Source organism: Eschrichtius robustus, chromosome 6 (assembly GCF_028021215.1).
Source record: "Eschrichtius robustus isolate mEscRob2 chromosome 6, mEscRob2.pri, whole genome shotgun sequence".
NCBI lineage: Eukaryota > Metazoa > Chordata > Mammalia > Artiodactyla > Eschrichtiidae > Eschrichtius > Eschrichtius robustus.
In genome coordinates this window covers 93,756,239-93,780,494 of record NC_090829.1, presented here as the reverse complement: position 1 = coordinate 93,780,494, position 24,256 = coordinate 93,756,239, and the positions used below count along the sequence as shown (strand labels likewise).

Sequence of the window (24,256 nt, the reverse complement as noted above, 5' to 3'; positions counted from 1 at the left end):
TCACCTAATGAATGTGGGAGGCAAAGGGGAGAAGAAGTTGGGATACAACCTCAGCAAATGTCCACCTATAAAACCTGCATTCTATCAGTTACTGGGCTAAAATGAGCAACAAAGTAAAGTGAGAAACTAAATAGGGACTTTAAAGTAAAGCTCCTTTACATCATTCTTCTCAAAGCTAATAAGCAACCTCCAGGCTCAGAACACCGGATCCTCCAAACTTAAACTCTAAACTTACAGCAATGACCAAAAAAACTTGCTTTAAAATTGTAGACTACCAAAAATGAGACCATTTCCCGTATGTATGCATGTGTGTGTGAAAAAGAGAGACACATACACACACGCAGAAGGGAGGGAAGTGGAAGAGAGGGCAGGATTAAGCAAATACAAAGCTTACCTGAAATAGCCTGGTAAAAATATCAAATTCAAAAACTGAAATGTAATCATTACAAGTTAAATCAATTGTTGATTTTAGAGCCATTGCTTCCAGGCCAGAGCTAATTTGATGGACCTCATGAAGGCACTGTCTGAATACTTTCCATGGTACGATAGTTCTGTGCAAGAGAAGAAAAAAAAAAAAAAAAAAATTGAATCAACTGTCATTTAAGACATACCTTCCATTGAAACAGCACAATTCAATCATACCATTAATATAATTGCATTTGTACTAAAAGACAAACAGTTGAGAATACTGTTCATAATTCAGAACATATGTAATGGGTTTTGCTAACCGGATTATTTTGATTTGCTAAGAATGTGACAAAAATGTAAATCAATTTTTCTCTCCTTGCCTATCAAGATATTTCTAAAAGTACTTCAGAAGAAGGTAGTAGGGTCAATGTCCTGTAGGTCTGACCTCTTCATTTGTGTATGCAAGGTTATGTAACTTTGAATCAAGTTAAATTCTTCCCCTCCATTTATTTTCTTAAAATAATAACAAGATGATGGAGGATTCATATAACAGTAAGAATTCTTTGTTCATTGCATAAGAAAGTTCAGGTGGAAAGTCATTAAGACATTTCTGCCACCACCCCGATAATGTTCTACAGAGATGGAAAGCCACTTTATCTAACCTTTCATATTAATGCAAAGGGAAATTTTAATAACTTTTAACCAACCCCACTGGCTATCACATGGAAACTTATTTATTCAACTTATTCATTAATGTAATCTTATTAAATACCCCATATCAGCATTTTACTATATAATGCACTTACCCGGTTCAAAAATTTAGAAGAGCATAGAACGGTACCCAGGGGAAAGTCTCCCAACCCATCCTCTACCTGACCAGTTTCCAACATTCACCCACCTCTTCCCCACCATGAAAATGAGTAACATCCATCATTCGTTCCTTACTTTTCCTCCTTTTGGAATGTTAAATGCCTATTCCTGAACAGGTGGAAGAAAGCAATCATTCATATTTTTAAAATTTTAAGCTGCAGTTTTCATAATAGGACAGCACAAAAGCTGTATACACCCTCTTCTAAGATTGCAAATATTTAAATCTTAGGTTTTTCTTTACTTATATCTCTTGAGAAGTAAGACTCAGGCTGAATGGACAAAATTGGACCCATCTGATACTAATCCTCCCAGTGAAGCATCACCATAAATGTAAAACTTTCCTATTCATTCAATCATTATCTGCTGCAGTGGCTGTCAAACTTGAGCGTGCATCAGAATCTCTGAAGGGCTCGTTAGCACAGAAATTTCTGATCCTCAACCCAAGATATTCTGATTCAGTATGACTGGGGTGGGGCCTTGGAACTTACAGTCCTAACGAGTTCCCAGGTGATGCTGATGTTGCTGGGCTGGGGGCAACTCACTGAGCGTCACCAGTCTATGTGATCTATTAATTGCTAAGGCAGGACACTGTGGAGAAATACAATTATGGAAATACGAGATACTGTCTCTGCCCTTGAAGAACACACTCTTTCAGGGTAGAAATGAGACCTGTAATGCTAAGGAATACAGAAAGGGTATCTAAGGAAGTGCTGGAGGAATTCCAGAGAAAGAGTGATCTGTGGCAAGATGAATAAATGAATGGTGAAACAGGCTTACAATGCTATGCTGTATATATAAGAAAGTTTGTGTTTGATATGCTATTAAAAGCAAATGATTATGAGGCTGAATACATCAAAAGGCTTTTCTCTATGTACGAAAAAAACAGGAAACCACAGAGAACCGAAGAGAGACACCACATCAGAAGCCATTTAGAAGAAACACACATCAGGCTCTGATTAAGGTTAACAAGATGCTGCTGTTTTAAAATAACAATGAAAACTTTTGATAACATTAGAAGGCTATTGATTTATGGCAAAGTGTAGATATGCAGTTATGTCCAGCTTCATTATAGCTACCTTGGAAGTAGTGCCTAAGAAGCAGTTTTCTTTTCCAAATTAAAATTTCAAATATTCAATACACAAAAGAAACATGAACCATAATACTCAAAGTAAAAAAACAAAAACCCAGTAAACAAAGAACTACTGATTTAAGAAGGGTATGTGTTTTCTCTTTTGTATAGAAATGTTCAGAGAATTTTGTCTTGTGTATGTATTATAAAAAGTAAACAGACTGGCCAAACAGACACCTTTCGATATCCATTACCATAAAAATTATCCTCATCCTAATATTTAAGGTGCATGCAGATCATAAGTCTTCTGAATAACCAGTGATTTCCCTGAGCAAATTATTAAAAAATGAACAAACTTCTAAAGTTGTAGTCTAATTTACCACTTTGGAACGACAGTTTACAAAGGGGCAAGCTACATTTGCATATTCCTTGTGCAAACGAGACTTTCCCCCAGTTCCCTTGTGATAAACCTAAAGTCCAAACAGGCATTCACCGGAACCTTAATTAAGGGTAGTAACAGGGATTAAAAAGAAAGGGCATTATTTGGTTAACTTACTATATATAAAACTTTGTACAATAGATACCCTTCCCTTGATCAGCTGAGGCAAATACCCACCACGGAAGAAGGTGGGAGCAATGGTGGGGCGGGCAGGTTCATGAGTGAAGAAGAGAAATAGAGTACAATGATTTCTGGAAAAAAAAAAAAAAAAAGTTCTAAAACTGTTGCACTAAGGATCTAACTTTTTAAAGAGGATTTCAAGTTGCTACCACATACTTTCCTGAGGTTTGTGGGTGGAGGAGGGAAGGCAGAGGATGACTGTTCACACCTTCAGCTAACTGTAGCAATACCACAGAGTGGTGGTTTCTATAACCTCTTCCCCTAGATATGAACCTAGTGAGAGAAAACGTTAATGGCAAATTGTTTTACAAATATGTAGGAACTTCAGTGTGCTGGCAGAGATCTAGGAAAAGGAAAGAGACAGAGAAAGAAAAGGAATAGAACATAAACGGTCCAACTAAGCTTCAAGCTCCCACCAATCCAGAAGTATTTTAATTTGTCCTTTTGCCACTTACAATTATAAATCACTTTAATTACACGTTGAATTAACTTTAAAATCCAATGAAAAGCTCAAGTAGCCATCAATCCACAAAGAATTGAATAAAAGACCAATGGGTAGCCTGGCACCTATAATAATAATGTGAGTTCAGGATCTTTAGACTTCCAATAGGAAAAAAAAATGAGAGCTGCCATTTATTGATGACTTACTATCTGCCAATCACCAAATTAAGTACTGAGTTTGTCAAAATAACAGTGTGAGGCAGATAATATATTTATCCTCAAGATAGAGATGGGGAAACTGAGGCTTAACGAGGTTAAGTGATTCACCCAAGAAAGACCTTATATGTGCCAGGCATTGTACTAGGTTCAGAACAAAAATCTAAATAAAGCCACAGTCTAATAAGTGGAAAGATTTGTAAATAACTTATGTTGTGTCATGTGCTCAGGTTATCACAGAAAAAGATTCATGTGCTATGGGAACCCAAGGGGATGGAGATCCTCGCAAACAGGGACAGTATCTTATTCATCTTTGCCTAAGACAGAAGAGTATGCAACTATTAAACTGTGTCTAGGCAAGGCAAGGGAGTGTTTCACAGAGGAGGAACCTAGAAATTTGAGTGTACTACCACTCTCCTACTAAACAGAAGTGGTTTGATGACTTAAAAAAAAAAAGTGATAGTGTATTCACACAATGTCAGGAGAGATAATAACTTGCTAAATTTTAAAACCCTGCAGTTTTAACACAAACGAATAAGGAATTGAGACAAAAATGTAAGGCAACTGATCCTCAAAAAAAGGGCAAAACATTTCCATGAAACCACAAGTTCTCATAAAAGGCTATATAGGTTTTATTTTGAACTCATATGTAAAAAAAATCCATATAATAAAGGTGTGAATCTCAACAAAGGCTAGGGTGTTTGGAAACAGGAACTTTTGTGTACTTCTGGTGTGAATGAAAATTTACACAACATTTCTAGAAGGCAATTTGGCAGCAAGTTTCAAAAACCTATATACATTTTAACCCAGAAAGAGCCTACTTCTAGGGATTTCAACAAGGAAATTATGTCAAAAAAAAAAAACAAAAAAACACAGCAATGCAAAGACTCATCCATGTCTCTTCAACAGTGTTGTTCATAATAGCAAAAAATTAAAACAAATATGTTCGATAGTAATAATATGACATATATCTATAGATTAGAATATTTTACAGCAATTAACAATTGTATACGGAAAAAATATTTATTGTCATGGAAAAGTGTCCATGGCATTAAATGGAAACAGCATTTTTAAAATTGTATGTCCTTGGGAATTCCCTGGCTGTCCAGTGGTTAGGACTCCGTGCTTTCACTGCCAAGGGCCCCGGGGACCCTGGTTCAATCCCTGGTTGGGGAACTATATCTCACAAGCCACGTAGTGTGGCCAAAAAAAAAAAAAAAAAATTGTATGTCCTTTATGATCCAATGCTGAAAACTATCTGGAATGTCTGGAGAGATCAACACAAATTTTAATTGATGATATCTAGATCATGGTAGGATTACAAGCAATTTCTTTCAGAATATTTCTAATATGCTCTAGTGGCTTAAAGGAGTAAAAGACATACTAAAACTGTTTAAAGTATATTTTGCAATCACAGAAATAACCAATTAAAAACAAAAATTAGAATAGTATTTGCCTATGAAATGGTTTTCTATCTAGGAAATACAGAAAGATTTACAGATTAAACTATGAGAAGAAAAGAGAATTCAACATGGCTGCTAAATATAAAATATGCAAAAATCAGTTGTATTTCTATATATAAGCAATACATAATTAGAAAATAAAACTTAAAAAATTTACCATAGCATCTGAAAATATCAAATAAATGGGAATAAAGCTAACAAAACACAAGCAAAAACACAACATAAACACATAGACATACTTGATCAGAGATGTAAAAGACGTAAAGGGACGTAACGCTTTAACGGACTGGCAGACTCAATATGGTAAAGGTGTCAATTCTCTCCAAATTGATTCTCAGATTTATTACAACCCCAATCAAATATTCCAGGAGACATTTTCATAGTAGGAATTGATAGGTTGATTCTCAACTTCATAGGGAAATGCCAAGAGCCAAGAATAATCAAGCCGAACTTCAGTAAGAAAAACACTGACAAAGTTATACTCTTCATATCAGTTAAGACAGCGTGGTATTGGCACAAGGAGAGACAGACAATAGACTAAAACAAATTTTGGAAACAAATGCAATCGTATCTGGATACTGGTTATGTAACAACTATATATAAACAGCAGTAGGGAATGGATGATGTTTGCAATAAATGCTGCTGGGTCAAATGAATATAAAACATATGGAAGAAAATGAATCTTGACCCTGAACTAATACCATATGAAAATCAATTTTAGATGAACCTTAGACCTAAATATGAAAGATAAAGCAATAAAGTTTTTTGGAAGAAACAGAAGAGAATACCTGCATTACAGGCAAATAATTAAAACAGGACCCCAAATGTTCAAAGGATAAAGGAAAAAATAAATTAAAAACCTGTGTTCATGAAACAATGTTATTAACAAAGTGAAAAAGAAAGCCACATATTGGGAGAAACCATTCACATAAAGATAATCAACAAAAGATTCACATCTATACTACATAAAAACTTCTAAATATTAATAATTACTACTCAAAAACTGGGCAAATAATTTTCACACTCACACAAAAAATCAAAATATTCAATAAACACACAAATAGACACTCAACTTCATTTGTCATCATGGAAATGTAACTTAAGAACAAAATGAGATTCCACTCATCCCCACCAGAGTGGCTTATTAAAAAGTTTTAAAATGGGGTTCCCTGGTGGCACAGTGGTTGAGAATCTGCCTGCCAATGCAGGGGACACGGGTTCGAGCCCTGGTCCGGGAAGATCCCACATGCCGCGGAGCAGCTGGGCCCGTGAGCCACGACTACTGAGCCTGCGCGTCTGGAGCCTGTGCTCCCAACAAGAGAGGCCACGATAGTGAGAGGCCCGCACACCGCGATGAGGAGTGGCCCCCGCTTGCCGCAACTAGAGAAAGCCCTTGCACAGAGACGAAGACCCAACACAGCCAAAAATAAATAAATAAATTAAAAAAAAAAAAAAAAAAAAAAACAAAACCAAACGTTTTAAAATGACAAATGATACATAAAATGTTGGGAAGGATATGGAAAACAGGAACCTTCAGGCACTCCTCATAGGTGATTAAATTGGCAAACCATTTTGGAAAACTCTTTGGTGGTTTACTAAAAGCTACTAAAGCTAAAACTATGCATAAACTAGGAGCCAGCAATACCACTCCTAGATATACATACAACAGAAATGTATACATATGTTTTTAAAAATGTACAGAAAGTGTTCATAGCAGCACCACGGATAAAAATCCAAAGGAGGAAGAATCCAATGTCCATCACCAATGGAATGAATATGTAAATTGTGGTATAGCCATACAATGGGGCAAGGAGAATGAACAAACTATTGTTATATGCAAGAACATGGATGAATTTCATAAACATAATAGTGAAAAAAGCCAGATTTTTTTCAGAGTGTAATTGTATGATTTCAATTATGTATGATTTCATGATACTAGAAGTCAGGATACTGTGGGCAGGCAGTGATTGCATGGGACTTGCTGAGGGGTTGGGAGGAAGGGGGACTCGGAACCATACATAAAATACTATTACCTTATTTGGGTGGCATTTACACTGATGTGTTTCACTTTATGAAAATTCCTCGTCTTACATTTATGATTTGTGTACTTTTCTGTATGCATATTAAGCTTTAATTATATACTAAACTTAAAAAATTTGTACAATTCTAAGATTCAAAGAGAGCAAGAAATGTGGGAATGGACAAAGCATCCGCCGTCGTATAAACAAGGAAATTAATGTGTTTGTTGGTTGGTTTTCGGTTCTGTTGCTGTGGTACTGGTGGTGGTTGTGATGGTGGTTGTTTAAAATCTATTCTAGTTCAGGGATATAAAATGTCATCTTGACTTTAAACAAAATGAAAATCTGTTCTATCTATATTAACTCATTCCTATTTTCAATTTCATCTGAATTTTGTTCAGAAAATTCACCTTGATCAACAAAGATATGTTCAGTGGCAGTACCTTTAAGTTGCTTTTGTTCATAAGATAATAAAACATTCATAAGCTATTTGATATGTTTTGATTTTTATTATGGATGCAAATGTTAGTATTGTGATTCCTAAGTCTGTATACAGTTTGTATACAGTTATTCCTTAAATCCAATCTTTTTTTGGTAATGACTATTTGTTAATGGATATGAAACAAGCTATTAACAAGCTATTAACAAGCTTAACAAGCTATTACAGCTGTTGCTCTTCCATAAGAGAAAAACAATTGTTTTCCAGCAACCCACAGAAAGAACGAATCAAAACCACTCTGGTCAAATAGCTGCCTTACAACTCATCATAGATAGGATGGTAACCACAGTTACCAAGGATATTCATGATTAGATCTAACCATTCTTCCTCATAAGTGAAAATTCCTTACTCTCATACAGCAAGATGCTGGATATTTGTGATAGATTTTTTTTTCTTTGTCAAAAAAGTTTATAACATTTTGTCTACAGAGTAGACAAGCATGATTTCCCTGTATAAGGGACAAGTATTCTCATTTTCACATTCTGAAACTTAAATTTAGAATCAAACATCTTTTACAAGATTCAGAAACAAGGAAATAGATTCTTTAGTATCATCCTTGCTTTTTTTCAGTAAACTCACTCGTGATCGATTTGATGCTTTCTAACTTCTCATGTGATAGATCTGATGCTTTCTAACTTCTGGTCTCACAACCTAACTTTTGAACATCATAAACAGTAAACTTACTCTAACCAGGAAATTACTTTATACTTTGTAATTACTTTAGTAATTAATGGATATTTGCTCTTTTCTTTCTAATGACAACTGTTCTTCAGGAGATTTGCTCTGCAGGTTCAGTGATGCTTGGTAGGTTCATAATACACACAAGATACCATAGCAAGACGCCTCTGATCTGCTGAGGTCAGATTAAACAAAATTAGTAAATTATATACCCTAAAATTAGAAAGTTCTGCCACAGATCTTCCTTTTAGCATTAAGAGCCCAGCCTGTCCTACAAACAAATTAAAAAGTCTGTAATAAAAGAAAATTCCCCAGAAATCTCTCTACATAGGTCAATTACATTAACAAGCAATGGGTGAAGTCTGCTAGATATGCTAAGTTAAATTAAGGCAAAAAAATATAGAATTTCCAATAACTAAAGCCTCACAGGAGAAACTATATACATACTATTGTGCATAAAGCAGATCCCCCAAAATTCCTTTTTATTAAGAGAAACTACTGATGACTGCAGATAAACAAGGCAAAAACAAAGCTACAAAGAAAAACAATTATTGTCACTTCCTACTGATAATCAACATTCAGAATAAGGAAAACAGGAAGATGAAGCATTAGCAGTCTATTAATGAAAAATAAATCCTAAATATTAATTTTATGAAGCTTTATTTACTTTGCTTTTAAGTCACAAACAGTTTCTCCACCAGCAGAACATGTTTCAAAAGAACTGTGAAGAATCTGAGATTCTACCCTATTTTTAAGCTAACAAGTTAGCCTATCACAGTTGCATGGATGCTGGCAGAAGATAGAGTATTTGTGGGTCAGGGCGTCAAAGCCAAAGGACTTCGTTGCTCACGGGAAGCAGTGGTCAGAGTATCACCATTTTCTTGAACTTGTTCCCTGAGCTCTAATTCCCACAGGATGATGCAGAGAGAGTCAGGTGACACCTACACACACAGTGATTTTTGTAACTGGAGAGGAACTCGGGGCTTAGGGAACTCAAATATTTTGTAATGGTTAGTAAGTATGCCTGTCCCTGGATACGCAGAGAAATACTATCTTTACATTACAGGGTTGTAAACAAGCATCGTCTTTGCTTCAGAAGGAGGAACTGCCTCTCTTCACCTACCAAGGTAGAGACATCCCACAGAGAAAGGAACAAACGTGCTAAGGGACTAAGAACCAGGACCTTTTTGATTCCAGGGGCACATTATTAAATACTTAATAAGAAAATAATTATTTCTCTGAATACAATATAAGAACTTCTGAGAATGGGAATGTAAGTGGCTTAAAACCTGTTTTAATTAATTAAATCAAACTGATGAGCTGGCTAGAACTAAGAGATGGAGAAATGTGAAGTCTGCTTTTTAAAAAAAAAACAGGGCTCTGCACAGGAGAACTTTCTAAATGATATTTTAGAAACACAATTTCTGGAAGTTTTAGTGATTGGCTTAATATTCCAAATTATTTAAAAAACATTAATGGTCTCAGCAAGTGGCATGAAAGTATTTTCCTCATTTGGTAGAGCAGCTAAAACAAAACAAAACAAAAACCAATTACTTCTCAAGATGGGGAAGTAAAATAAGTAGCCAAAATCTGGATACAAACAGGTTAAACTACAGAGGACAAGGTTAGAATTTTATCTTATCATTAGGGAGCTTAGAAACTTCAAAATAAGAAAAGATATTCTCAGACTACCACCTAGATGGCTGGTGATTATGCACCACAAGTCTTGGTGGAAGGCCAGACACCTTAATCTACCTACTTAGTGTACAGCAAAATCCAACGCACCTATTCAGTGTACACCAAAAACTCAACACATCTATTCAGTGCAACATGTGGAGCCTATTAAGACTGGTTATAAAGGAGACTTTCAGAATGTTAAAGAGAAAATTAAGTTATGAAAGCCTGTTGTACCACATCGTCTGAAATCTTTTTAAGTCTTTATCTAATTGATCTTTCAATACTATACTCTTGATTCATCTCCCCCTTTCTTTAAATCCTATCTTCCTTTAGCAACTGTAATACCACACTCCCCAGGTTTTATGCCTACTTCCCTGGTGATGCCTCCATTCCTTAAATTTCCTCTGTGCATACATCATTCATCAGAATTCTTTAAGGATCTGTCCTCTTTGTTCTCCCTGCACACATTCTCCATGGTCTACATCAATCAGTCCAATGGCTTCACACAACTTTTAGAGATTACAAACTCAGATATCTGGAGACCAGGCAGATAATGTATATGAGTAAAGAGGTCCAGGTAAGGACTGCAATCAATTGGAGGGGACACATCTAAACTGGGCAGCTGGCACCCAGGTCTAGCCAACTGTCGCCGCGTCAGAGTTCCTATCTAGTGTTGCCATCACTTCCAATTTCTCGTGAAATTCAATACAATATTTTTGTGTAAAAATCAATAATTTTAAAAGTTACCAACTGATTTTTTAATGTAGATACTGTCTGAGGCCAAGGAAAACATTCTACAGGCTGTCAATCTGCAAACTCATAAATGTACTGTCAATCCTAAAATCTCTGTCTTTAATTCTATATTCTTTTCCTCAAGGTTGTACATCTAATCTACTAATAAATATCACCACATGGATTTGTCTGGACTCACAAAACTGAACATATGCCAAACTGAATTCATCTGACTGCCAAATCTCTTCTTCCTACTTTTCCTGTCTCAGTAAATGGTACCCAGTTGTTCAAATCGCAGATTGAGGCATCACATTTGGCTCATTTTTTTGTACCTCATATATCTTAATAATCAAGTACAGTTAATTTTATCTTCATATAATTCTCAAATTCATGCACTTCTATTTATTTATTTGTTTACTTAGTTTATTATTATCTTCACCTAGTTTTCTACAACAGCCTCCTACCTCTCTCTCTCCTATTTCTCTCCTAATTTATCAGTTTCTAAAGTGGGAAGTGGAATGGGGGGAGGGTGGGCAGGGCAGTCATAGACCCCGGGGGTATACAAGATGACCCTATTTAGGATGAGAAGAAAGGACTGAAATTCTACTTGCATTTTTAATTCAATTTTAAAAATTTATATTATAATGTGTCCTTTATATTATATATGAGAATATACATTATTTGTATAGTAATATGTATTTTGTACATATGTGGGTATGTAGATGATATACATAGATAGATGATGTATGCTCAAAAAGTAGTTAATAATAAGGTAGTAATAAGGAATATGATTGAATGGGTTTAGAAACCACTGCTCAAGTTCATTATCCATACTTCAGCAAGAGTAGCCCACCTATACTCCAAGTGTGACCACTTCCCTACTTAAAACCCATCATGGGCTCCCATTGTTCTCAGGGCTCCAAAGAACGGAGTTTTAAAAGTGCAACTCTGCATATGGAAAAAGAAAGTCCAAATGGCCAAAAATGGACAGAGCTTTCAAAGCATAGTCCAAGAGAGAGAATAACAATTTTGAGTACTTTGGTCCTTGAGGCAGGGGAATTCCTATAGTGGGTCATAAACCACCACCCCATATTTAGATTCCATGTTCACTAAGGAATGTTCTGGATATGATATAGCTCCACATATAATTTACCTAACAGTGATGAGGACATTCCCATCTGCTTGACAGTAGCATTAATCATTGTAAATTAATAAAACCACTATTCTGGATTATAGATCAGTTTGTGAGCTCAATAAAGTATGCTCAGTCTCTAAATATATGGCTCTAATGAAATCAGGTTTCAAGGCTGAGAACCAGAACCTAATTCACGGTGATTTCACTGAAGTAAATGTCACTTACTGAGGAGTTCAACATGAAGAAAAGAAGGAAAAAGAGAACAACAACAACAAAAAATGCCATTTATGGAACCCTGAAGTTACTCTGCATCTTTCTTTGGAAAGACAGCAGACACCATAAGAATTCCATCCCTCTCACAGCATTCTCCCCTGTGTACTCCTTATTAACACATGTGCAACCCATACAAAATACCAACTCCTCCATGCAGCCTGAGTGTTCCTCTGATGGCTCTAGTAAATAATTCACTTACTATTTGTGACATTCCTTAAGCACTTCTGTAATGGGACAGAAGTGATTTTAAATATTTATCATCTTTGCATATACTGCCCTCCCCAAATTGAATACATACTGCTTGGAGGTAGAAAATTATAATTTTACATCTTATTTGCTTTTTTCTGTCTTGGATCTTTATTGCAGTGAGTTGGACAAAATAGCCCTGTCATTTTATTTTCCTTATGTATGAAATAAAGATACTTTGCTTTTTTGAAACAGGCAGTAATAAGAGTTGACTAAATAACAGAAATATTAAATAGCGATTTTTTTAGTTCTATTTCAGTTCTTTTTTTTCTTTCTTTCTCTCTAGATCTCCTGCTGCACATTTTTCTTATAAAAGTTCTTCATTTCTATTGTGCATCCTTTAATTAAATATGACTAAGTTGCCTTTTCTTTGATTAGAGGGAAAACTGATCTAGCTAATATGCTAAAAAAATGTATCTTACTCACTGCAAAGGTAAAGAAACCATTGTCCTTTGTTTCTTATTAAAAGTGAAAAGAAAACACAGGAAACCAAAAAAGGTCCCTACCACTTCCCCAGGAAATCAAAGGTAAATGTAATGAATTGAATTTTAAACAGATAGGTTTTTTTTTTTTTTCCCATGGTCAGCAGGACAGTTTCTTATATTCTACCTCACTTTTACATAGGGATATACACAATTTTAGAAAACTTTTATTAACTTTTTCTGGATTTTGCTTTTAGATTTCTAGGGACCATGGAACCTCTATCATGCAAAGTTGAATATTAATGATATTATTTGTAGAATTAATAATAAATATATTCATGGGGCTTTGAGCAAGATTAAAGGTTTAAACTGGTTAATTATTCCACAACACAGACTGCATACAAAGTGCCAGACACTCTCCTACCTGCCTGAAATGTAGATTTTAGCTCTTTTAACCTTCGCAACAACCCTACACAGTAGGTATTCTTGTTATTACCATCCACATTTTACAGATGAAGAAACTGATGCATGAAGAAAGCACGTAGCTTGCCCAAAGTCACAAAGCTAGTAAATGCTGCAGTCAGAACCTGAACACAGACGACCCGCCTGCAAGCCTGCACTAAGCATGCTGCCCCCAGAACAAGCAAGCAAGCAAATGCTGTACACCTCCCACGTGCGCCTACTCACACACATGCCTCTGCTCCTCAACTCATTTGAATTAAATGAACAACAGTTCCTGAAAGTCTCCAAATGAGACATTGTGCTGATCCACCTTGGGAAACACAAAGATTGATTAAATAAGCCTTATTTCATGGGGCTTATAGTCTAATGGAAAGATAACTAGACAAATAACTTTAAAAATCAATGAAAACTAATAAATATGGAGGATGAGCAAGAGCTTATGGGAGTTTAAGAACTAAAAGATCCAGTATAATAATAAGGGACAGAATCATGAGCAAGATGAACTTTGAGGGATTAGTGAGAACTTTTATACCAGAGATAAAAATCTTCAAGTGGAAGGAACAATGTGGGCAAAGACATAGAAACCTGTAGCTGCTAAGGTGTCAGGAAAGAGCCAAATAATCCCACTTGCCTGAAGAACAGGACATAAGTAAAAGAAAAGAGGACTAAAATGGTAGAAAAATACATCATGAACTCAACCAATAATTACTGAGTGTCTGTTATGTATACAGTACCCAAAGGACTCATCTGATAGCCATTTAAAGACTAATGTTTAAACTTTGTACTCAAAACGGAGCTAATCTATGTGAAAGCATCTGACAGAGTTTGACATATAATAACTCTAATAAATGTACCTGTTTTTACTAATTTTTGGATAAAAAGTCAACAGGAGCTTTATATTTGAGCAGGAAAGACCCATGTAATAAATACATTTGATAATATAAATATATTTAAAATACAACATAAACACAAAACATGGGGTAAAGTTGAACATGTGGGAGGGTATATATTAGAACCCAGAAAAGGAGACTTCTGAACTAGACTTAAAGGAAGGGTGCCAAGATTCTGGGACTGTAGAAAAGAAAGAGGAGGGAAGAGGGGCATGCCAGGGGGAACTGTAGGAACTGATGATAAAAAAAAAAATCAATTCGTAGATAATAAGTTATTGAAATTTTTGAGCAGACAATAGACATCATCCAACCACTCACCCATCCATCCAATTATTCATCCAGTCTGTTAACACTTATTAGAGCTCACATATTCCAAGAAACACGCCAGGCTCTGAGAAATAAAAATCAAGGAAGCTTCGTAGTCTACTGGGAAATGCAAGCATGTCAGCAGTTCACTGCAGTCTAGTGTGCGAGATGTGAGCTCAGGTACTTGGAAGAACAGAGCAGGCATGCCCACCTTAGGTTAGGGTTACTGAGGAACGCCTCCAAAGTGGCAACACTGGGTAGGGTGTGACACTGGGTAGGGTGTGGGTAACTGGTTTCCCAAGAGGAGGGTGCAGTTTAGGGAAACAAAGACAATGAGGTGTGGAAATAAGTATAGAGTATGAGGAGGTTGTTTCTTTGAGGATGAACTGAATAGAGAGATGAAGCTAGAAAAAAAAGTTCCTAAAGCTTGTCATATTAATGGGGTTATAGACTTTAACCCAGATTCAGTAATGATGCATAGAAGCGTTTCAGGCAAAAAATAAATAAATTAGAATGAATAGTTCTGCTTTTTAGAGCTCACTGGCCTCATCAAGAAAATCAGTGGGATAGGTTGTTATTAAAGTTAGGGAGACCAGACAGAAAGCTGTTGCAGTAGTCCAGGGAAGAATTTGAACTTGAACATGAAACTGAAGAACAGAACTTGAAGTAAAGTAAGGATGGGGAGAAGGTGCATACAAAGATTCAGGAGTTAGAATGGTTCTTGTTGAATTATAATTTGGTTGGAAACGCATGTCTAAATCTCCTCAACATCAAGAAATGCTTATAGTACGAGGAGCCTAGAAACTGCTACCTGACTTGCTTATTAGAAAAATGACTGTCACCCAGAGTCTAATCACATTAATGGGTCTTTTTTTTTAACAGTTAATAATACATGTTTTGAGCCTCATGCTTAAAGTTTCTGGATTATAAACTTCACCCTCTAACCCAGAGTTTGGTGTTGGTCTCATTTGGCAGAATTTACTTAGACACATTCACTCAAAAATGCCACTCCTCTTTTCCACATATTTCTACTATCTCCTGGTCAACAGACTAAGAAAGCAAAAGCAGAACTCAACTATTAAAACATTCAATAACTTCTCATAAAAATCTACCAGCTACAGGACTTCCCCAAATCTAACAACTACAGAACTTTCCAACCAGTTTACCCTGGCACATGATATGTTATTGATCCCCTAAGGCTCCAGACAGGCAGAACCTCTTGGCAGCTGGGCTTGGATCTTGAGCAGAGGCTGGCCCTGCCATGACTTCAAAAAGGTTGAGAAGCACAGAAATGAAGCATTAGTCACATGACACCTAAAGATTTTTGTCTGCTGCCTGTTCTTTAGGTCTGAATCCTAAAATTGCCTTTAGGAGTTGTATAAAGCCCTCTGAACGATAACTATTTCCCAATTTTAACTCAATCCTAATATTTTTTTCTTACTGACGGTTCTTTTTGGGAAAAATGTCACAATAATACTCCTTAAGTTAAAACCTGCTTTATAAAAATCATAATCTGTTTGGCTGTTTTTAGAACTAATCGCTCAGTGGTTCTGTTTTTGGAAACAATAATGCATTCAAGTTTAAAGGCACCGGTTAGGTCAGATGAAAGCATTCTCATATGCCCTCAATATGTAGATAAATAACAGGAATACTTCTGTATGAGAACTCAGTTATGCAAAAATGCAAACTAGTATTAGAGTATAAGGAAGATAAAAGAATTCAACCTTTTAAAGGGCTACATCATTCATTCGTCCATTTATTCAATAAAATACTGTGGAACTATAAGGTGAAAACCCACAGAGAATATAAAGATGGTTTCTCCAGTGATCTAATAAAAGAAGCATTAATTTTGATGACTACAGAAATATGTCTGAATTCCAGAAGGAGCTTTACATTTGGCTCTCAACCCCAAAATAAAAATCTTAAAGACAAATTAAGAAGCCTTCTCAAGTAAGCAAAGACAGAAGACAAAGGTACAAGGGTTTAGGAGGTAGGGAGAGCGTTTAATCAGCATTTCAAGAATCCCCCATTTGATTTAGTAGTGATTTCAGTCACGTAGCAGTTGGACAGAAATTTCAGCCCCTTAATGTCTATGGTTATAAATAAAGGGAAGTAACAATGTCTCAAATGCATAATTCTTTGTGGTTTGAGGTGCCGGGCAAAACAAACTCCTCTCTTGAAAAACATGTGAGCAATCTTTTGTCAAAAGGTCCATTTTTTACTGACCTTTTGACAAGCAAGCAATTTTTAACTCACCAGGATTTTCAGTTTTCAAAAAGAAGTACCGCAAGCAATTTGTCTGATAGAGTTTCTTAAAATTTTAAGATAGTTTATTTTGAAGGTTACTCACTCTTTACATTAGGCTCAGAGTGTTAATATATGAGCTGTAGCTTCAAGACATCCTCAGCTGTTACTCCCAGAACTCTGCGGTCCCTTTCTGCTTTCTACTATTCACAAATATTTAATCCGCACACTCCTGGCTGTTAGTCTAATTCAGATGAGGATGAACCTTTTCTTTTTTTAAGTCCTCATTTGTGAATGGATATAGGAGCATTACAAAGAGCTAGATTTCTGGAACACAGAATGTCTTGTGTTAAAGGCAATAATAGTATTTCCTCCTGTAGTGCCTAAAAATAATTCAGAATACATTTTATTGAAGAAGTGGGAAAAAGGCTTTAACATTTTTGAAGTAAAAAAATTACGCATCTAATCAAATGTGCATTGCTCTGTGTATGTCCTAATCATGTGGTAGCTATAGATAAACACAGCACGTCATAGAGAAAAAAAAAAAAAAAACGGGAAACCCAACGTTACAGTTAATTCACCAATGTCACAGGACTCAGATCACTGAAAGTGTATGCCAACATTTTACATCGTATTTCATCAGCTACTGTATAAATATAGAATTTAACTACAGGATGAAAACAATAATCTGTGTGTAAGCAATCACCCCTCCTTAATTCTTAGCTACAGTTCTGCCTACATTCAAGGACATTCTGAGGGTGTTCTCTCATCAAAGGGGACCCTTAAAAGAAACTGAAGAAACCATCTGTCTCCTGATGCTCAGTTCTTAAGCATCTTACTAAGAGATTCCTGATAAAAGTTTTGCACGTTTTATTTAAGTTATGCAGACTTCAGATATTTAATTCCTATTATTTACCAAGCTCACCTGGGTTTGTGTCTGGATAGGAAATACCTAAGGAAAACATCTTTAGCTATTTTTGTGAGATAATGCAACTTTGTGATAACATTATCCTCATTTCTGTATCTTGTTTACACGTGCATACTTTCTGCACAATGACACAGAGAAAACCTGAATGCCAGTGCTGAGGCCTTTTCCCACTTCAATTTCAGATCTTCGTCAAGCTCATACTCTACCTCCTAGTATAGAAAGCAGTCTCCAATGCCTGCAGTCCTGAAGTAAGTGTCCCCCCTCTGGATTGTCAGAACAATTTATTTAGGCCAATTTTTAAAGTGCCTTTCCCTTTCTGCCTTTTATTTTCTGTATGTGTTTTATGTGTACACTAAGTTATAAAAAGTTATGAGCTTCCCATGTATACTCTGTCTTACAAACATCTGCTTCTTAGAGCTAACTATTTAACTCAATGAATGCTCACCAAATAAATAAATGTCATATAATATTTACTTGGTAACAACAAAATTATTCCGTTACTGAGGTATACTTCTGGTGGCTAAATAGAAAAAATAGCAATCAAAACACTTATCAAAAACACTGCAGTATATTCTCAAAATACTCAGGTAAGATCTACACCATATGGAACTGGAGGCAGGTCTAGTCATTCTTCAAACATGGATCCAAATTTGTACTTACTTGTCTCCAAAAAACTTTCTCCAGAATTCAGCAGCATCTGCTTTCGTGATACGAAAGTTATCTCCCTGGAATTGCCCATTGGGAAAGATTGCTTTGATTTCTGCCAACATGTGACTGAAGATAAGGGATAGTTTTGTAAGATTTCGTCTGTAGATACAAAGAGGGAAAAATGAAGGAAAAAGTAAATATATAGGCATGTAAGATTTAACGGGAATATATATTATTAAAAATGAAATTATCAACCTAGGTCAACTCAATAAAGCCCTTAAAAACAATGTTCGTAAAAACTGTACATTTAAATTCCTAACAGGGATTCTATTAGTCATCCATGTATTCATTTAATATAAACATCAACAAGATGAATTACATGAGGTTTAATGGGAGAGACGGACACCTAAAAAACTCATAATCAAATATAAATGCTAAACAAAAAAGACAGAGTGATTATTTCTACACGGGGAATAAGGAAAGATGTGTCATTTAAGGCAAACCTAGCAAGATAAGCAGTTGTTCAACAGATGAAAGACTTAGAGTGGAGAGGAGGGGAAGGAGGAGAGGTTAGGAATAGAACTATTTGGAGAATATCTAGATTCAGCATGGCTAGAGAAGAGCAGAAAGAGAGTGGAGGAAACGGCTTGAGACAAGATGAGAAAGTTTGGTTGGGACATGACAAAAAGAGGCATCTGAACCAATGAACAAAGTTTTTGTCAAATACACTTGCCACTTCTACCTAAATATCAGAGTTTCTGATAAGTCTCAGATATGTGCATATTTTAGAAGCTCCCTGGGTAATTCTAATGTAGTCCATAAAACGCTACTGCGATAAGGAATGGGAAGCCAAAATGGACTAAAAAGATTAAGGAAATGATCAAATCTCTGTCTTAGAAAGAAAAAGTTATGGTAGTATGAAAACAATGGTTTGGAAGGGAGGGAAATGTAGGCGTTGTCTCTATTCTAATTCCCATGTTAAGTTCTGGGAATTCTGACATGATTTAGAACATGCTTCAAACCGTGACTAACACTTTAACAGTTATCACCTACATTCCTTCTTAGCTTTTCATAAGTTTACAACATTAATTATGTTAATCAGCCCAAAACTGTTAGTGCTAGATAGTAAGGAAGCAATTGAAAGACAAAATACTACAGAACTTTTCAGTTTTGAGCTGACCTTGCCTCTTTATATTCCTGCTTACTCAGAATCACCAGAACGCAGCAGGCACATATCTCCTGTCGTTCCATTTTGAAGCTTCAACTGCTTTGTGTGTGTGTTGAGGGGTCAGGGCTGGGGGTGGGGAGGAGGCACTTGCATTAGCACTCAAAGTAAATACAGAGGAAAACTAAAGAAAGCCATCAAATCTGCAATGCATATAACACCATACAATGTTTCCATAGGACTTTGACACTGAAAGTTGTGTTTATTTGCCTTTTTTTTTTTTTACTCATGTATCTGTGTTTAATGACTCTCAAATAACAAGCAAAAAAACATGTTAGGTACCAAAAAGATCATAAAACATGCACCTCTCCGTAAAGTCACTGAAAGGAAACATGTAACTTCCTATATTATATGAATACGGAATAAATAAGGTGCTTGTGATAAAAAGTGGGAAAAATAGGAATGAACAGAAAGCAATAAAGTATAAAGTAACTGACATCTCAAAAAATTCATCTCTATTGGAAAACCAAAAAGTCCCAATTTCCATAACCTTTATTATCCATGAGAAGATTTATGGGAAAGAAGGGTCAGAACTTAGGCCTTATTTTAGTGCTGACTGGCAACAACAAACAATCTGCAAGATCATTATGGTTAGGTTACGCAAAATGTTTCATCGTTGGGCTTCCCTGGTGGCGCAGTGGCTGAGAATCTGCCTGCCAATGCAGGGGACACGGGTTCGAGCCCTGGTCTGGGACGATCCCACATGCCGCGGAGCAACTAGGCCCGTGAGCCACAATTGCTGAGCCTGCGCGTCTGGAGCCTGTGCTCCGCAACAAGAGAGGCCGCGATAGTGAGAGGCCCGCGCACCGCGATGAAGAGCGGCCCCCGCTTGCCACAACTAGAGAAAGCCCTCGCACAGAAACGAAGACCCAACACAGCCAAAAAAAATAAATTAATTAATTAATTAATCAAAATCTTTAAAAAAAAAAAAGTTTCATCATCTTCTTAGATTCAGCCACACTTCTGCACAACTCAGCCTAATTCCAAGGTAAAACTTCTTTAATTAGTTGAATCTTTGATCTTCTCATTTATGTCAACACACCCTCATCTAGGTGATGGGAGATTTAAGAAATCCAGTCTTAGGAAATGAAAAGTAAACTGATGAACTATATCCAAGGAAAGAATTGCAGCCAATATAAACTGCAACTGACTTTTGAAACTTGAGTTTAAGGAAAAACATAAAGTCACTTTTGAAAATCTGCAACGAATTTATTTCTATAATTAGGCAAACGAGTTAATTTTCTACCAAACTTCCAATTGATACATACAGAAGAAAAATGAAAAATCAAGATGGCTGTAATTAGGGAAAACCAACTGTTCCTTATTTTCTGAATTGGTTGCTCTCCATCCCCTTGTTTCTCTGTTCTTTAATCATATCCAAATGTTTTTCATTTTTATTTGTTAAATCTAAAGCCTGAAGCACAATACCAGTGATTACCCATCTTGGATTTTTGATCCACTGGCTATGTAGGCACTAAACTTTAAAACAGAAATAGTAACATTTTATCTTTATAATTTACAGTCTAGAAGCTCTAATAATCACTATATAACTAATCACTGTTAAATTATAAACTGTGTGTATAGTCCAATTTTCTTGTTCCTACAAACAGATCACCACATTTTTATTCGACTTTTTGCATAAACTAAGGCAATGAAAAGATCTATTTTGCCTTTAGTCTTTAAAGAAACACAAATTCAAGTTGTTAAAAACATGTGAATGCGACAGTTTTGTGTTACTTTATTTTTCACATATACCAGAAAGCATATTTATATTTATTTTATATCTAATTTTTAAAAACACACACCATACATATGTAAATGATTATTCTGGAAACCCTTTATCTGAAATATCGATTTACAGAGGTTGCAATCCACACCAAGAAATGAAAAGAGCTTATAGTTAATTCTATTATCTGACGTCATTTAAATTTACTGTCATAGCAAATAGGTTTGTTTTTTATATGACTGTGTGGGAGTTTTTTGTTTACTATATTTTGCTTTACATTAAGCTTTAGTTCCCCACCCCACTCGGCACTCTTAGATACCCATTTTAAAAATAAATAACCTCCAATTTTGAAAATAAAATCCAAGGATACAGTCATCTCTAATCATCTAGACATAGAGGGAAGAAACGCAACAACTCCACATCTTCTTTGTAGATGAATTTTTTTCCTATCATGATATTTTTCCATACTTTGCCAATTTTCCCTAAGCCCGCTTGATTGCCGCTCATCATAAGACCAAAAATGATGACTGCTTAATAAAGGATTTGAAGCATCCTAATTAAGATATGTATCTATTACTAAATGCCCCTACCCCAGAACAACTAAGGAAATAAAATTTATCTACAAAGACTCAATAACCTTAAACATAACTTTAATTTACAAGAAATTTTGCAATACTTTCACTTTCAATAATACTTTCAATAATACTTTATTTTGACTAATTATTACCACATTATCTCCCATTAACCATCAAAAGCTAAGCCATTTTTAAAATTTGTTTTGTGTGAGATTTTTTTATAAGAAATAATTTTGGAGTAAAAGTATTCTGATACACCAGGTAAGCAAAAAGTATCTTCTAGATGTCAATACTGGGTAAACCAGTAAAGATGTTAATATACAGAGGAGCCTTGAGAAAGGGGAGGCAGAGAGGAGCAAAGACAAAGGATAGGGAGAAGATGAGAAGGAAAACTATCTGCATTTTTTTAAAAAAAAGTGTAATGAATGCATCAGCAATGTCAAGAGTATCACCTAAGAAGCAAGGTGCCTCTTTTATCCTGAATCGGGTCACCTAAAACTGTCCTTCTTTAAAACAGTATGAATCAATTTCTCCAAAATTCAAGTTACATTACTGCACAGAATGTGAGGTCGGAATGATGGGGCATCACTCTTTACGAGTAAGTCTTAGTAGCTTAAGTGGCTACAGCCAACATCATCAGGAGGCTGAAGGTACACAAGATTTGACGTAGGATGACACAATCCCACCCTTAATAAACTTATCACACAGTAGGGGAGAAAAGGACATGACTACATTATTATCATACAATATAGTGGGGGCAATGCGCCAACGATAGCCAGCTTGAGATGAGGCATTTGAAAAATGAATAAAAAATACATCAAGACTTGATTAGTAGCCTCCACTAAATGTAGGAGACACACAAAGAGAATAATCTAATTAGATCGCATGTAGTCCTTGACTCTTCTCAATTCAGGAAACAGCTGTGTCATAAATCAAGGAGGAAATAAAAAGCTTTAAATGCTGAATTAGTGAAAAACTTTAAATGACACTTCATATCAGTGAGTTCCAAAGTTTCTGAGAACGTACTGTTTCTGGTAGAAGAAATGGGAGCCCATTTTTTATCCAAAAACTATTAATAATTCAATTTTTACATTTAAAAGCTAGAACATGTGCTTCTTAATCTTTACAAGGTGGAACAAATTCAACATAAAGAGAAAGGCAGGACACGAAGAATATAAACAGTGGCGTTGAAAACGAGACTCACGTCCAGTTAAAGAGCAATTACCATTCACTCTATTTCTGATGTAGTGCCTTCCAAGATGGGTTTAGGGCGTTACTTCACACTGTTTTTGACCTTGGGAACATTTTGATTCCTAAGAAAGTGAGGATACTAGGCTGATGCAAGCCTTGCCTTTCATTTCCCCCTCTTGGGAATAGAGACTATTATTAAGATGACTCCTGAGAGTCTTAAATAAAACTGGATCTTATCCATTCTCTTGCCTAAGTGCTTTAAAGTTTTCCATACATCTAAGAGGAATACGAGGCAGATTTTTTTTTCAACTGAAGTATAGTTCACTTACAATATTGTGTTAGTTTCTGGTGTACAGCAAAGTGATTCAGTTATACATATATATACACATTCTTTTTCATACTCTTTTCCATTATGGTTTATGACAGGATATTGAATCTAGTTCCCTGTGCTATATATACAGTAGGACCTTGTTGTTCATCTATTTTATATATAGTAGCTTGTATATGCTAATCCCAAACTCTAGTTCATCCCTCCCCAACCCCCTTTCCCCTTTGGTAACCGTAAGTTTGTTTTCTATGTCTGTGAGTCTCTTTCTGTTTCGTAAATAAGTTCACTTGTGCCATATTTTAGATTCCACATATAAGTGATATCATACGGTATTTGTCTTTCTCTGACTTACTTCACTTAGTATGATAATTTCTAGGTCCATCCATGCTGCTGCAAATAGCATTGTTTCATTCTTTTCTATGGCTGAGTAGTATTCCATTGTGTATATATACCAGATCTTCTTTATTATCCCTTCATCTGTTGATGGACATTTAGGTTGCTTCCATGTCTTGGCTATTGTAAATAGTGTTGCAATGAACACTGGGGTACATGTATCTTTTCAAATTACGATTTTCTCCAGATATATGCCCAGGAGTGGGATTGCTGGATCATATGGCAACTCTATTTTTAATTTTTTAAGGAACCTCCATACTATTTTCCATAGTGACTGCACCAATTTACAAGGAATACGAAGCAGATCTTAATAGTCCAAATCCCAGTGAAGACTCAGAGTCTACCCCAAGTCATAAGAGAAGTAAAGTGTGAACAGAAGCATTCTAACCTGAGACACAGGCAGTAGGACAATTTTTTAAGCTGCTCCATGTTACTCCATTGAACTGCTCACTTTAAAAGAATTTAGCAAACTATGTCAGTCCAAAAGCTGCACTAAAATAGGTAACCAAGGAAGGTCTTTTTCCTTTCTTAAAGGACAAATCATCCACCACTAACAAGGCTAGGGAGACCAAGT

General features: G+C 35.8%; 1 protein-coding gene across 6 annotated transcripts in view; it reads right to left on the bottom strand.

Annotated features, from left to right (window-relative positions):
- Positions 1-24,256, bottom strand: part of CBLB (Cbl proto-oncogene B) — a 209,378-nt gene that overhangs the window by 97,463 nt on the left and 87,659 nt on the right. For all 6 annotated transcript variants that reach the window (XM_068546811.1, XM_068546814.1, XM_068546816.1 and 3 more), the window contains exons 4-5: positions 18,257-18,403; positions 395-551 (exon numbers count right to left, since the gene is read on the bottom strand). In XM_068546811.1, the coding sequence (XP_068402912.1) occupies positions 395-551; positions 18,257-18,403 (304 nt within the window). The remainder of the gene's footprint in view (positions 1-394; positions 552-18,256; positions 18,404-24,256) is intronic.